This window comes from Colias eurytheme, chromosome 8 (genome assembly GCF_061535395.1).
Source record: "Colias eurytheme isolate Ceu_HAF_F1 chromosome 8, ilColEury1 Martin Lab GWU primary, whole genome shotgun sequence".
Lineage (NCBI taxonomy): Eukaryota > Metazoa > Arthropoda > Insecta > Lepidoptera > Pieridae > Colias > Colias eurytheme.
This window is the reverse complement of record NC_142987.1, coordinates 11,579,892-11,596,138: the sequence shown is the minus strand read 5'-3', so window position 1 is coordinate 11,596,138 and position 16,247 is coordinate 11,579,892. Positions and strand designations below refer to the sequence as shown.

General features: G+C 33.8%; 2 protein-coding genes across 2 annotated transcripts in view; both read left to right on the top strand.

The window, feature by feature from the left end:
• The window catches only part of Myo10A (unconventional myosin 10A), a 105,527-nt gene that overhangs the window by 14,759 nt on the left and 74,521 nt on the right, over positions 1-16,247 (top strand). Inside the window, exon 2 of the mRNA XM_090104977.1 lies at positions 14,306-14,453. Within this exon, the coding sequence (XP_089961103.1) occupies positions 14,307-14,453 (147 nt within the window). The 5' untranslated portion in view covers position 14,306. The remainder of the gene's footprint in view (positions 1-14,305; positions 14,454-16,247) is intronic.
• On the top strand, positions 11,487-13,276 carry LOC149906804 (uncharacterized). The gene is made up of 3 exons (XM_090104976.1): positions 11,487-11,574; positions 11,986-12,073; positions 12,352-13,276. The coding sequence occupies exons 2-3, from the start codon at positions 12,041-12,043 to the stop codon at positions 13,186-13,188; spliced, it is 870 nt and encodes a 289-aa protein (XP_089961102.1). The 5' UTR covers positions 11,487-11,574; positions 11,986-12,040; the 3' UTR covers positions 13,189-13,276.

Here is a 16,247-nt window from a genome sequence, read left to right as displayed (position 1 = left end):
TAATTTAGTTGTATATGATAGTACCTACGTGTTTCAAGACGTGTTTACTCAATAATTGTGAAGTAGTAACTACTATGCAGTCACTATTCCACGCGGACGAAGTCGCGGGCACAGCTAGTTAGAAATAACTAGGGACTTCCCTAAAGGGGCCGTTTTATGATCTCTTATTTCCAGACAGTTTACGCCGTGAATTGAACTGACTGGCAAATTCATATAATACAATTATTAAACATAGCTGGTTATTGCTATCATAATATGAATTTGCCAGTAGCCAATAATACGGCCCCAGGTCATATTTCATAAAGATCTTCAATAATTTATTTATTTGATACTTTATTGTACACTAGCTTTCCGCCCGCGGCTTCGCCCGCTTTGTCTAAAACATAATAAATTATATACTAAAAACCTTCCTCTTGAATCACTCTATCTATTAAAAAAAACTGCATCAAAATCCGTTGCGTAGTTTCAAAGATTTAAACGTACAAAGGGACATAGGGAAATAGCGACATAGGGACAGGGAAAGCGACTTTGTTTTACACTATGTAGTGATAATGTAGTGATATACACCAAGCATGGAAAACGAAATAAAATAATTAAAAAAAGAAACACAAAAAATTCATTCACTCTGTAGTCTGTACCAAATTTAATAAAGATGCACGCAGCTGTTTTTGCATGAAAGTATTTTAATAAGGTTTATCACAATACATATATATCTCCGCAAATTCTTTAGCAAGGTGTACCAGGTACCTACTACTTACGAAGTAGAGATAGATGTCGTAACATAAAACCTAGGAATTGCCTTTGTACCAAGAAATACTCGATACAACAGTCTCACAACTCGCAGTCAATTATATGTATAATTTACATAGTGAATAGTGTTTTAACTTCGAAAACAATCATTTTATAGGACAGGGTCAGACTGAACACTAATGACGATTTAAGGCTACACCTCTGTTTCAATCAAGTCTTGTTCATATTATTAAGGCGAAGCACCTCGATAGATATGTGTAGTGCAATTTTTAATTAGCATATTACTATGAACTAACTAACTATGAAGTGTGATTGTGTGTGTAGCAGTGTTGAGTTTTGATATAGAAACGGATGAATTGATTATGATTATTTGTAAGTAGATATATATGGGAATAGTTTAGTTGGTGAATAAAACATTGAAAATACTGTACTGTGATAAATATAGCTAGCGATCTTTAAATAGTGCAGAGTTTTTTGGGACAGTATTTAGTATTTTGGTCAGTTGTGACAAGTGTTTTCAAATCTTGAATATGTTACTCGCGATTGGACACGCTTAAGGCAATGTCTTATGTAGCCAACTGTTTTTTAGTTATCCAAATATGTTCAAGTGTTTTAGATACAAGTTAACTGTATAAAAGTTGGTCAAACTAAGCTGCATGAATTAATGTACAATAATTGACCAAATAAATTGGGAAATGACTATAGAGTTTGGTATTATACCACGGCACAATAAGTGGGTTATACCTACGTTGATAATATTTCACAGTTGCTGCGTTTTCAAAGAACATCGGCTTAAATATAAAAGTTTTATAATGCGGGCAGGTAAACGAGTACTTGACGAGTTTAAAAAGTTTAAAACCTTGTAACTTATTTCAGATCTGCTTTTGAATTAGTCATAATTCACAGAAGCGATTTAACAATTATGTTTCTACCTTTGGTAATCATTCGTATGAAACCCGTGAAACAAAAGATATTATTAAAGATATATCAGCACAACCTACCTTAATTTTCGTCGTGACCCCAGTCGGCGTGGCAATTGAGCACACTCATCATGCTATTTTGACCTTAGCTGTCAATCAAGCAGCTATAATCGCTCGAAGGTTCTCCGGGGGATTAATGTGAATGAAAATTGAAATACGGCTCATTTTCGCTTGTCAATTGTAATGCATTGTTTGAATGATCCGTCCCACGTACATTGTTCCAAGTCTGATCAAATTTAGCAATGTCACTTGGGACCGGAGAAAAGCCATTGTTTTATTATACTAATCAATGAGCTATGTGTTTTTGGTTCGTTCCACGATTGTTTCGCAAAATATGTAAGCGTTAATAAGGTTAAATGCTTTTCTGAGACGTTTGCTAATCTAAATCGCATAGAAAAACAATTCAGATAATTTATGATTAGATATTTATAACAATATTTAGAATTAAATATCAGGTCATTTCCTGATATTCCAAACAATCTATAAACACTATACTATAACTTTTGCAAAATGACACTTAACCATAAATCTTAATACACACTGACAAATCTTATCTGAGCAAGTTAGTAGTTAGAATACCAAACTATTAATTTTCTACCCCATACAACAATTGTATACCGAAATCACTTTAACTAGCAATATAAATTATAAAGGGACCAATCACTAGACCAGTGGCATGCCTTACTAGTTTCATAGATAATGACTCAGCATTTCGCAACCTACCATTGACATTACTGGAGCTTAAGAAATACGACTACGTGCTTATTTGATTACGTTTTATACGTTTAATTACACGAAATTATAAAGCAATTTGTTCACTTTAATAAACCACATCTAATCTGGTAGATTTTATTCAATTTATAAAAGTAATCTTTTAACCAACTTCAAAAAAGGAGGAGTTCTGTGAAATTTTACAGGTTAATTTTACCATTATATTTTTTATTTTGCATGAATATGTAGTGAATGAAATTATCTTTTTTTAATAACGTAACATCACGTTTCCCCTTCGTAGCGTAGGTACAATAAATTATTGCACATATACCTACTTTGTGTTTTTATGCAGGTCCAATACTTCATTTAATAGGCGCATAAAGATGTACTTTGTAGGCTCTCGTGATTTTTTTTAAAAACATACTTATTATTTCTCAAGAAAAAGGGACGTATTATGAGCTAACATTAGATAATAAATTATAAATTCATAACTAATGCTTGCAAGCAGAGCGGAACCCACCACTTTCGTCTGACATAAAATTGTTCACGCTACACAATTTTACGCCGTTTACAGCGCTATTGTGAACAATTGCTATATTAATTCGATTTAGGGCCGATTTTTCAATGCTTGGATAAAACTTATTCGTCGAATAATGTACAAAACTACCATTTTAAAAACATATTCTAATTGCCCGTATTTGACAGTTTACGTGACATTTTAATATTATCGTGTAATACTTTATTGGACAGATAAGTTTTATCCAAGCATTGAAAAATCGGCCCTAATATACACATCATATGAAAGTCGTAAATAAAAACGTCGTTAACCGCCAATTATGCTCTATAAATGAGATAGTTTTGAAAGTTTTACTTTCGTTTTTATGTAACGCATGACTTTTTGCGATATCTTTTTTAGACCTCAAATGTGTGATCTTTTTTATGGAATCTATATACATATATATATAAAACTCAAAGGTGACTGATATAGTGATCTATCAACGCACAGCCCAAACCACTGAACGTATCGGGCTGAAATTTGGCATGCAGGTAGATGTCATAACGTAGGCGTCCCCTAAGAAAGGATTTTAGAAAATTCATCCCCTAAAGGGGTAAAATAGGGGATAGAAGTTTGTATGAAACTTTTTATTCCTTGGATGTATTTGCATGAAATTTAGCACACATATAGAGGGTAACTTGGATAAACAATAGGATAGGTTTTATCCCGGAAATCCCACGGGAACGGGAACTATGCGGGTTTTTCTTTGAGAACGCGGGCGAAGCCGCGGGCGGAAAGCTAGTTAATAATAAAAGTTTATATGTTCATATTAATTATTAATTTTTTATAATACATACATGTAAATCCTTCCTACTTAATATGTATTATAAATGTGAAAGTTTGTGAGGATGGATGTATGTGTATGTGTAGGTGTGTATGTTTGTTACTCTATCATGCAAATATTACTGAACCAATTACAATGAAATTTAGGACACATATAGAGAGTAACCTGGATTAATACATAGGATAGATTTTATCCCGGAAATCCCACGGGAACGGGAACTATGCGGGTTTTTCTATGAATACGCGGGCGAAGCCGTGGGCGGAAAACTAGTAAGTACCTACTAAAGAAGAACGAAATAAGCACGCTTTTTTGTGAAATGCATCGAGCTGTGAAATGTTATTATGAAGAAGTCAAAGTGTCACTTTGACAGCCAGAACAGTAAAAAAAAAAATGTATTCTTATTTCTTATCTGTGTACCGATTAAATAAAAAAAAAAGTGAATGTTCTATTTTCGATTTGCTGATCACGAATGATGCTGACTTTTAGGTTATAGATACGTATATGATAAAATACGAAGCTAAATATTTATGTAATTTAATAATTTGTCCCAAAAAATCTTAATACTATTATAAAGGCGAAAGTTTGTAAGGATGTATGGATGTATGGATGTATGGATGTTTGTTACTCTTTCACGTAAAAACTACTGAACCGATTACAATGAAATTTAGCACACATATAGAGGGTAACTTGGATTAACACATAGGATAGGTTTTATCCCGGAAATCCCACGGGAACGGGAACTTTGCGGGTTTTCCTTTGAAAACGCGGGCGAAGCCGCGGGCGGAAATCTAGTATATTAATATTCCGTTTATTAACAAACATTAGCACTTTATTGATTCTCCAAAGCAACGCTAAAACAATTTGCATAAAAAATTAATCCGAAAATAGCTCTGTACATAATTAATTAAAATACAGATAAATAAGATTTCCAATAGTTTAGAGGAAATTCGAATTATCAGATTTAGTAAATGGAAGGATGTGGCTTAGGATGTTACGTAAGACGAGGTTATTTGATTTCTCACTAACTCACTTGACACATTTAAATTGGTAATGATTCATTGAGATTTTAATTTATTTATAAACGAATATTTATGAAATGTAAATAAAAATAGCTTGGGAATTGCGATTATTAACTCAGGCCCCCGCGGACCTGGGCCTGAGTTGGGGGGGACCGATCGGGCCGCTTGGGGCTCAATGGGTTATTAGACCTTTGGTTCAGTTCCAAATATGTATTCATACTTAGGTACAATATAATTTATTCGGATTTAATTTTATTAAATACGAATAATAAGTTAGTTTGCGCTTTAATATTTATACTGTTTCAATTTAAGATAAGATGGCGTATCTGAATTTTCTTAGGTCGGGCAGCATCTTAAGCTTTGTCCAAGCGTTTTTTCTTATCGCTAGACTACCAATTGTGTAGAGTTTAGTGTTTACTCAGAAATGGTATAAAAATTAAAACACATTGGCTAAATTAGATTGTCGCAACTATCGTCGCAACGCACAATCGGGGCAGTTTTTACAAACAAGTAGTTATAATAAAACATGATCAGTTTTCTGTGCATTGTTCCGTGGCACAGATGCTTCGACACCAATCCCACACGCTTGCGCAATGCGCAGGAGTCGATCGTGGTGTAATTAACTTATTAACCAAGAATTGCAATTATATTAATAGTTGCAAATAAATGGTTAATCTATACTTAATACATATTATAAAGCTGAAGAGTTTGTTTGTTTGAACGCGCTTATCTCAGGAACAACTGGTCCGATTTGAAAAATTCTTTCGGTGTTTGATAGCCCATGTATTGAGAAAGGCTATAACTATGCTATATATAATCTCGCTGAGACCAACAGGAGCAAAGTACTGCGGGTAAAACCGCGGGGCATATATTACGTTTAAAAATTAACGGATGTAGGCAGGTAGGTAGGTATTAACTTAAATAGTCGTAGGTATTGATATAACTTCAGGTTTTATCAAATATATTATTAAAAAAAATGATTTGGATTTAGTACACGATTGTATTGTTAATTTTATTTATCAGTTTATTGAAAAATTGGAAAGGATATCCGCAAGTCTAGAAAGAAAGCTTAGTTTTCCTTATTGAAGTCTAGACTGTCGGTCTTGGGAGCATCGCACGCTGCATACCAATAGGTATATGATCTAGAAAGTTAGTTCATTATAGTAACTATGTTCTAAAAATATAATCATTATTTGATGATATAACAAGAATTTCACCAAAATATGCAATACATAGAATACACGTTTTAAGATTACGATGCCAAAAATTTGACGCATATCTTGACCAAAATATAGTTAACCATACAGATTCTTATTAATTATGAAAATTGTCTCATTCCTCTTAAAAATACAATTCCAAACAAAAATAAACCGCGAAATGAAAAAGAAAATTTATGGAGAGAAAAACGTATAAAAAGACAAAAAGGCCCAGAGCAAACAATCATTTATTTTATTTAAATTATTACATCACCATTTAACATTTAAACAACAGATGTTTACGCAAATGTTGAGGTCGTATTTGGCGAGCAGCGTGACGGATCAATGATGGCTAATTATCGTGAGAATTTATTCATTTCATTGATTTCACTTTTTCATTTATATGCAACTAGCTGCGCTCCGCGGTTTCACCCGCGTGGCTCTGCTCCTGTTGGTCTTAGCGTGATGATATTATATAGCCTATAGCCTTCCTCGATGAATGGGCTATTTATCACCGAAATAATTTTTCAAATCGGACCAGTAGTTCCTGAGATTAGCGCGTTAAAACAAACAAACTCGTCAGCATTATAATATTAAAGTATAGATACGCTTTATAATGTGTTCAATCAATAGATTTAAGGCGAAATGAGACCCAAAACAGACGTTTCGAGCGCACGGAGAGTTAATGTTTTTCTTCAAAAACTTTGAATTAGATTTTTTTTATTTATCGATTTATTTAATTGAAGAGTTTGTTTAGTGACGTTTGGGAACCGTAACACGATTGACAAAATTTGCCTCGATAGAAAAACGTTGTGAAGTTGGCCAAAAATTAAACGGAGAATCAATTTCATTTGGACAATAGTAAAGTAATATCAATGAAATTTTATCCACATCCACTTCCATTCAATTCTTGAGGGACGTACGGGATTAGATTTTTCAATTAATACATCAGTAATTTAAAAAAAATATATTTATAAACTATGAGCAAAAAATTGCGCACAGGCCGGTCGGTATGCAATATTGTACTCTATATTGTAGTTGTAACTTTAAAACTTATGTGCTGGCGAACTGAATGGTTAATTTAATTCAAAACGGGTGTTTATGTTAAAACAAAAGACGTGTTTAAAATTTAATAAGTGAGCTGATTCCAACGGGACCGAATTTGACCGAATTTTCATCTAGAAAAATTATTAACACTCATGACTCTTATTTCTTATTTCTTTTCATCCATGGAAAGCTGCATTATCTTTTTATCTGCGAGGGGGCAACATTGATGCTATTGCGACGGGATCCGTCATCCGAACTTATGCGGGTGAAAACTGAAAACACTTCTTATAGTAAAATTAAAAATATACAATACAATCTGTAACATATCGTTATGTATAAATAATAATTATATAAAATTCTCTCAAACATTCAAATCGGTTTTAAAAGTAACACAACTATTTAGATAAATCTGTGGTAAACACATTAAAAATATCTACATGAAGATTTACGAGTGAATGATAAAAATAATTATTTTCATATACCTTACACTTAAGCTATAATAATAATATACTCTACACAATTCTTTTACATTGAATACAACTTGATGTTAACAGTGAAACAATTAAAAGTAATTTATCATCGCAAATATTTGACGCGTAACTAATGATCGAGATTCGCAGTTAAATAATGAGCAGTATAAAAATAGAAGATAGGAATTCGTTGAAAAACTGCACTGTATACTTAGATATAACTTTAACTGCTTTTTAATGGACATACGAAGCAGATAATAATTTAGAAACCTTATCATTATGAAGCTAATCAAAAATTTATTTATGCACTATGATATTAAAGATCTTATGTGAGAATTTTACATTTAAAAATTATAGATTTAACAAAACATAAATTATATAACTACCTATCCGTAAAAACAAAACGTTGTATATAATTATTTCGCTTTTTCTTTAGTTTTCTTAATCGAATTTCACCTATATCAAATGTTTACAATTTCCATATACGTATTTTTTTCAATATGACTTGATCTGTTTCACAGATCGATTTATTACCCACACATAGCTTAGTAGTACCTATAGTTTGTTTTTTCTGTGCATAGGTATGATGTAGATGATTCGTATTCTGTGACCTATTAAATATATCTATGCCCTGAAAATTTCTTTCTTTCTCCACCGGGAATGAAACTATGCACTTTACAGTTCTAAAACTGCATTAACCACTCCACTTATAAACAACAACATTGTGACCAACGTGATTACTGCGCTAGCGACGCGTGACCGTAGCTAGTGATCCAATGCTTTTCTTGATTTTAATTTATGACTGTTTTTATAATGAATCGTTTGATTTTTTAATTGTATGCCGATTAATTTTTTTTAAATATTTTTTTGAATTATGGTGCGTTACGTATATAAATTACTAGCTGCGCTCCGCGATTTCACCCGCGTGGCTCCGCTCCTGTTGGTCTTAGCGTGATGATATTATAGCCTATAGCCTTCCTCGATAAATGGTCTATCTAATACTGAAATAATTATTCAAATCGGACAAGTAGTTCCCGAGATTAGCGCGTTTACATATATTATTTTAGTATAGATAAACGCGCTGTTTTGATACCTTACTAACACTAGATACCTTTTTTATTTCTTTACCAGTAATCTATTAAGAATATGTAATGCTTACTAAAGTTAAATATGTATTAGCAAATACTAGCGGATTATTTAATTTCAATGCCATATAAATACTTTGGGTGGAAACTTGACCTTCTCAATCTGATGACTCTCACCCGCATTCCACTGCACTGCATCGCGATGAAACATACATTCGAGAAATTTGCATTTTAGTACAAAAACAACGATATATGTCGTGTATATTGTTTACATATGAAACTGAACAAAATTCTTAGATTTTAAAAGAACTGTTTTCTTAGATTAACGTCTGAATTGATTTTAATAACAATTAATTTATAGGGCAACATACAGATGATATTTTATGCTCAGTCTTTAGTAATATGTATTGTCCCTTTGTCTGTCTTGTTTATTTCAGATAATCGGAACGTCTGAACCTATTTTAAGAAGACTTTCATTGGTTTTTAGATTAATTCAAAGAGCAACTTACACATGAAACCGAAACTATCATTTATTTCACGCCTCATAAGCGAAGCGTTGAGGTGGGTACTACTGTCACTTCGCGCAAAACATCTGATTTTTCAAACTTAAAATGTCTTTATGTATCATACATTGCACTTGTAAGATAATACATACACACACATATTAAGAAAAAACACTATTTTTAACGTTCATGATATTTTTGATGTCATTTTTGTTATTTAAACTAGTTAAAAAACAGTTTAAAAAAGTTCTGTCTTGGACGTCCGTGTGTCTGTATGTGCGGATCCTTTTTCTTGTTAACACGATAGCGACCGAAATACTTTACTAATCGAGTCTTTTTTTTTCTCTTACGCTTGAGTATGCTCAGGAATAGAACCCTTTCATTTTTCAGGGTCTGATTCGATGTGGTTTAATTGTTATTAAATAAACAAAAATAATAATTAATAAATATTTATTAAAAAAAAATTATGAGGCGTGCACTTTTGGATTTTCCAAATTATTTTATATATTTAGCGATATAATAAATAGATTACCTACATAGTGCATTGGCCGGTACTTCCGTTGAGTTGACTTGTGGGGCTGGACACCACTTGCATACCAAGTACCACCTTCTTTGGTGGAAAGTGGCTGTACCGGGTCACGATAGAATTTTAATATTACTTTTTATTGTTAAACCTAATAGAAGAACAAGTTATTTTAATGTTCAATTGTTGTCTATTATCTTAATTAAGTTTTGTAATGATGACGACTTGATTGGTGTTTTGCGTAGACAATGCTTTCTGAGCCTAACTTGGTACGTAATTGTAAACAATAAGAAAACACCTCTTAGATGTTGTATTTAAATGTTTAAGATATAAAATTATTTGAGTAAGAGATGTTCCCGTTTGAACAACAAACAACTTAGATAATATTATAACACGCTTACGAAAACTATCGAAATGGGAAGTAATAAATTATCGTCAATTTATAACTACAGTTGCGATCTGACATTTGCGGAAACCAACTAATATGTAGTTACTGCTGACATTTTATTAATAGTTAACAATTAAAAATATTCACAGACTGATTTGTAACTTCAGTCACGTACTAAGCCTATGGAACCTTATTTATTTGAAGTTATCTATATCTATACTCTAAACTTAATATTATAAATCTGAAAAGTTTGTTTGTTTGAACGCGCTAATCTCAGGAACTACTGGTCCGATTTGTAAAATTATTTCGGTGTTAGTTGGCCCATTTATCAAGGAAGGCTATAGGCTATATATCATCACGCTAAGACCAACAGCAGCGGAGCTATGCACAGCAGCTGGGCACAGCTAGTATACAATTATAAAGAAGATATATGTATTATTTTTTTTATGTTTGTTACTTTCACAACTACATTATTCCTTGGTGGTGTAAAATGGTATTTAAAGACAAAAAAAGCCTCTACTAAACATAAATAAATAAATATTATAGGACATTATTACACAAATCGACCTAGTCCCACAGTAAGCTCAATTAAGGCTTGTGTTGTGGGTACTCAAGGCGACGATAAATATAATATTTAATAAATACATATATAGATAAAACACGTATCGCAATTTTTAATTCTTAACCATTCACACGAGATCGAGCTGGCCTATTAAATAATATTGTAATTTGACTAGAATCCGGTAAGCTTCCGCTAAAGATGCCGAACACACGGTGAATACGAAATGATAACCTTGATAATTGGAAAGTACCTCTCTCCAGTGTCGCTTGGTGCTGTGGAGTAGCGATTGACTTTGGCCGGGTTGTCAAGGTATTCGTATGCACGACCTTAACAGCTTTCTAAATGGCACTAGGCTTGTGAGGGCATAAGAGTTTTAATATGCATTTGAACTACAGGAAGGCAAACTCCCTGATATTGATATGATATTTTATAACAAAGCTGACATATTATACCAGATACCTTCGTTCTATGTATGAAGCTTCGAAATACATATTTATTTCATAAATTTGATCGAAACAGTAGGTAGATATGTGCTATTGTATGTATGTAATTATTATGACAACACTCAATTTTACAATGATTGTTTTAAAATAAAATAAGTAGGTTTATATGAATTTATCCGCTTTAAAAGTTCAAAACGAAAATTTATTTAAGTATGTTTATTATTTTTTCATTTATGCAGTTTTCGGAAATAGCAACACGTGCTATACTTATAAATGTTTTCAAAATAAATAATTTAATTTACACAAGAAGTGTACTGACCAAGCAATGTCATGTTTCACTTGTTCACCTTTCTTTAAAATGAATACAAAGTTTATTTTATGTTAATTTCATTATTTATTACTCGTTTATAACACACTTGATTAACTTGTTTTAGCGGGTTATAAAAGCAAACAATTAACAATGCAATCATTTGAATTATTAGAATTGCTTTCAATACATTTTACAAGGAATTTTCTTTAGAATATTATCATTTTGGTTGCTTGTTAAAGGCTTATAGGTAAGTGGAAATGAGTAGGTACTTACTTTTCATATTATGATGTCGTCTAAGCAAAGATTAGGCGTTTTTGTCTTGCGCAGCACTTTAGTTTGCTGCCTTTAGTATAAATCGTCATATTCTTTTACATTTTTAGAACATAATATTAGACTTATAATAAACATACTTAACGCAAATCGCTTTATGTGTTTCAACGCGAACAGTATGTAATACAGTTTTGATACCAAGTCCTAGACAGGTCTACGCTTATCGTCGCACTATAGACCGATAATACAATAACTAAACAAATCATATTTCTAAATCTTATTGATTGCATACAACACAATTATGTCATATACGTGCTTTATCTTCCATATAATTGCAATAACGATATTCCGATAATGTTTGTCAATCGTTTCTCGATATATAATTCAGGTGAGGTGATGGGAGGGCAAGTGTCTCCGCGGTCACTGACAAGGTGACTGCTATCATGATCCTTCTGTTTATAGCCTGTTTATTATATGTAAGTATTGGTCATGAGTTTTAATGTACAGTTAATTATAGTAAAAGCTCTAGGGCACTGTTAAGGTTTTATCGTTACAGAAATATATTTTTCTTATATTATGCATGTTATACTTTTGACATAATGCACAGAAACATTTATTAAATTCGCATTATGAGTCGTGCAAATATGGAAAAGAAAATATAGACAATATCTTAAAACAACAAGTTTGATTTCTGCAAGTCAACGTAACTTGCTTATATACTTGTTTTATACTCATTATAAATTACCTATTTCAGGCACAAGCAAATGGGCAGTACTACGCCTCGCCGTACCCTGCGCCACCAGCTCCGTACTGCGGATGCTGTTCACCACCAATCCCGCTGCAGGCGCCTGCACCAGCTCCCATCTACGTCACTCTCCCCGCGCCCCCGCCTTTAACCGTCACACCCCCGCCCTTGCCACCTATGATCATCGAGTTACCCCTCCCCCCGCCACTCACAGTGACCCCTCCAGCGTCTCCGCCGATGTGCATCACGCCACCAGCACCTCCACCGATCACGATCACGCCGCCCGCGTCCCCGCCGATCACGGTCAACCCGCCCCCGCTTCCCCCCATGTGTGTTACACCTCCGCAGCAACCACCTATGTTTGTTAGCCCGCCAATCCCGCCACCGATCTTCCTGGAGCTTCCTTTACCGCCACCGATTGTGATAGAGCTGCCAGCGCCGCCTCCGATCGTTGTGCAGCCGCCGCCTCTGCCGCCTGTGATGGTGCAGCCTCCGCCGCTACCGCCGATGCCCGTGCAGCCGCCACCTCCGCCTCCTATGATGATCAATCCTCCTCTACCACCACCGCTGTGCATTCAGCCGCCTCCACCAAGTCCGATCACAGTGCAGCCGCCGTGTCCGGAGCCGATGTACGTGCAGCCGCCCCCGCCGTGTCCGATCAACGTGCAGCCGCCAGCATTGCCGCCGATCCGCGTGCAGCCCCCGCAGCCACCACCAATGTGCATCCAACCACCACCTCTCGAACCCTTCTGCCTGCAACCCCCTCCCCCGGCGCCTATCTGCTTCCAATCCTCGTGCCCCTGTGGGATGCCGTCGTCGGCGCAACCGACGCCGATCTATCTATGATATTTAACTTTATAAAATAAATGTTATTTATAAAATAAAAATAAAACTACTTATTCGAAACTATGTTATGATTTTATTTCACTTTATCTATAATATTAAAACAATACTCAAATGAACTTAGTATAATAAAAATAATTAATTTTTATAATCGCTATAAATTTAATTAACAAATGCACTCTATAATTGACAATCTTCCATGAGTATTAAATGATTAATTATAATTACTCCAAGCATGATTTGATAATTAGTATTTAGTTGTCAGCGAAATTTTAATATTGAAGATACAGCATTTGGGACAGTACATCAATATAAACAACTCTTGGAAATCTTATAAATTGCGTAAGAGTTAAAAAGTGTTTACTTGTAACAAAGACTAAGTGCAAGTTCAGTGCAGTTTAATAATTATTAAAATGAAAAATGAAGTCAGTGTGTGTAAATGTTTTAACTTAAAAATAGAATCAATCGAAACCCAGAACCTAGGTCTGTTTGATGTTTCTATGACAAAAAGCAAGTGAATCAGACACAAACCTTCTTTATAGTAAGAATTTTTTACCATAATTATTGCAGAGTAGACAAATATGAACATACTAAGAACAATTCATATCAATTAATTTTATGCACATAGAATTCGATAATTGTGCAGAATTGCTGTTACCGCTGAAATAAATAAATTTAGTGACTAGTAAATAATCAAACAAAATATCTAAATTAGCCTTAGTAAATTTTAAACAAATCCGATCAGCTGATTTTACATTCTTACAAGCGCATTTATAATATTTTACAAGCAATTGGCCCTTCGCCTGAGTGGAAAAGATATATTTTCATGGTACAAATTTTCATCCCCTATTTAAATCCCTTGGGGGTAGAATTGATCAAAATATTTTCTTAGCAGATGCCTATGTCCTAACATCTACCTGCATGACAAATTTCAGCACGATCCGCCACGATTCAGTGGTTTGGGTTGTGCATTGATAGATCACTATGTCAGTCAGTCGTCTTTAAGTTTTATATGTATATTTAGATGTCTATGATTACTACTATCTGGCTAAACCATAAGTACTATAGACTAGAGGTATAGTCTACACTCCTTCATAAAACTTTACCTTCTTGTTCGCAGCATGGCGGGGTCAGGAGGCACGGAATGGAGCGAAGGCGCGGCGGTGTGGTTCCAACCGGCCGGCGCCTCCGCCCCGCTGCCCGGCGAGCTGGTCGAGGTGCACCGCGCCGCCAGGGTCCTGCTGGTCAGCGCTTCTGTTAACGGACAGGTTGGTTTTAAATTGGCCGAATGTTGCGTAAAAGAGGCTCTTATCAAAGTTAAAGGTTAGCGAGAGGTCCAAACTTGAATATTTGCGTATAACAGATAAATATGGCCAGTGAAATAATTCTGTACTTATATTTATTTTTTGAAAATGTTGATTAAATTCAATGTTGCTAAAGAAGACTGTTAAAATAGAAAAGACAACATCCAATAGGAATTCTAGGAAAATAAGTAAAAAATAATTCTAGGAAGAATCCCTATTAGCCACATCAGATAGGCAATAAGTTGATGAAAAAGTTATATTAATTCTATGACATTATGCGTGTGTGTGCGACCGTTCAAATACGTACGATAACAACATGTACATATTATATTGAAAAGTTTAGACCTATTGACCACCTGTATCAAAATTCCTAAATCCTTTCCTGCAGGCTTCCACGTAAAAAATATAGCGGTACATACGAAAGGAGATCTTATGCAATGTGTCATATCATATTATGCGTGTTCAAAGAAACACTAGGTTACAAGTATATCATAAATTACTTTAATTTGTTTGTACCGTTATGCCCAGTTGCTCATTTGAAAGCGAGAACTCATGCTACATTTTTTATAATGTCCGCGACTGCGGCTCGTTTATCAATAAAAAAATATTCATAAAAAATGAGAGACAACATTATAAATACGTAAAATGTGATAATTTAGATGTTACTAGAAAAACATAATGTGTGTGTTGAATGTTGATGAGAATTGATAAAAATTCATTGGAAGTTTTATTTTATAATTGTTTTCATTTAATATCATTAAATAACTCCCATACATTATATATTTATACTCTCCTTATCCTATTTATACTCCCATATATATTTATAGGTCTACAAAGACCTAGTTAAAATAAAATGCATTTGAAAAATTACATAATTAAAAATAGCAACTTGTCCATTTTTTATTACATTTCATCATTATTCCAACATAATATTTGTGCAAATAAAATTACATTATATCTCTCGCATTTCGATTAATAATTTTAAGATTAATGTGAAAATCATAGAAAAAAACGCTGTTCAAATAAATTACGTAGCATTATTTATAATATTACATAAATTTTATGTAAGTTGAGATTTATTTTAACAATCGGTAAATTAAAAAAAAATAAGTAAGGTAATTTTTAGAAAGTTAAAGAAGTCTCACAATTGTCAAGTACCAGGCAGCCATAAACACATAGAGGTAGGTCGTTAGCGAAGAAAGGGCGTGGACGCAAGGCCACCATCGGAATGTCGATAGAGAGTCGTCAGTAGTTTATGTTCCCCTGGTACTTGCATGCTGCACTCCGTATGGTGTTGATTAGCTGTTTTATATTTATTTATTCAGACGTGAGTTTACGAGCCATCTTGACCCTTAATCTATTTGACATAAACAGGTTTGATCACGATTAAAATCTAGTCATTTGGTATTTGGAATCTTAATGGCATATTTGGTGATAGATTCTAATTTAGCTCGTGCTCGAAAATCTGCAAAAATGATTATCATAACAGGTTTTTGATCCATGGCACGAATTCCTGGATACATTACAATGCCGTTTACATCTAAACTAAGACACATTTTGATCACATTTTTCCCATTTAAGAAAATACATTTTCTAGAAGTGGTAATGGTCAAATAAGTTGTCGTTACTAAAGTCAAGCCTATCACAGTTTTTGTTTTTACGCTTGTCACTGCTATAAACTGTTGTTTTTATTGCCCCACTTTGCAAATGGCTACTTAAACAACATCCCCGTATCTAAGTCCGTTAATCCTAACAGTT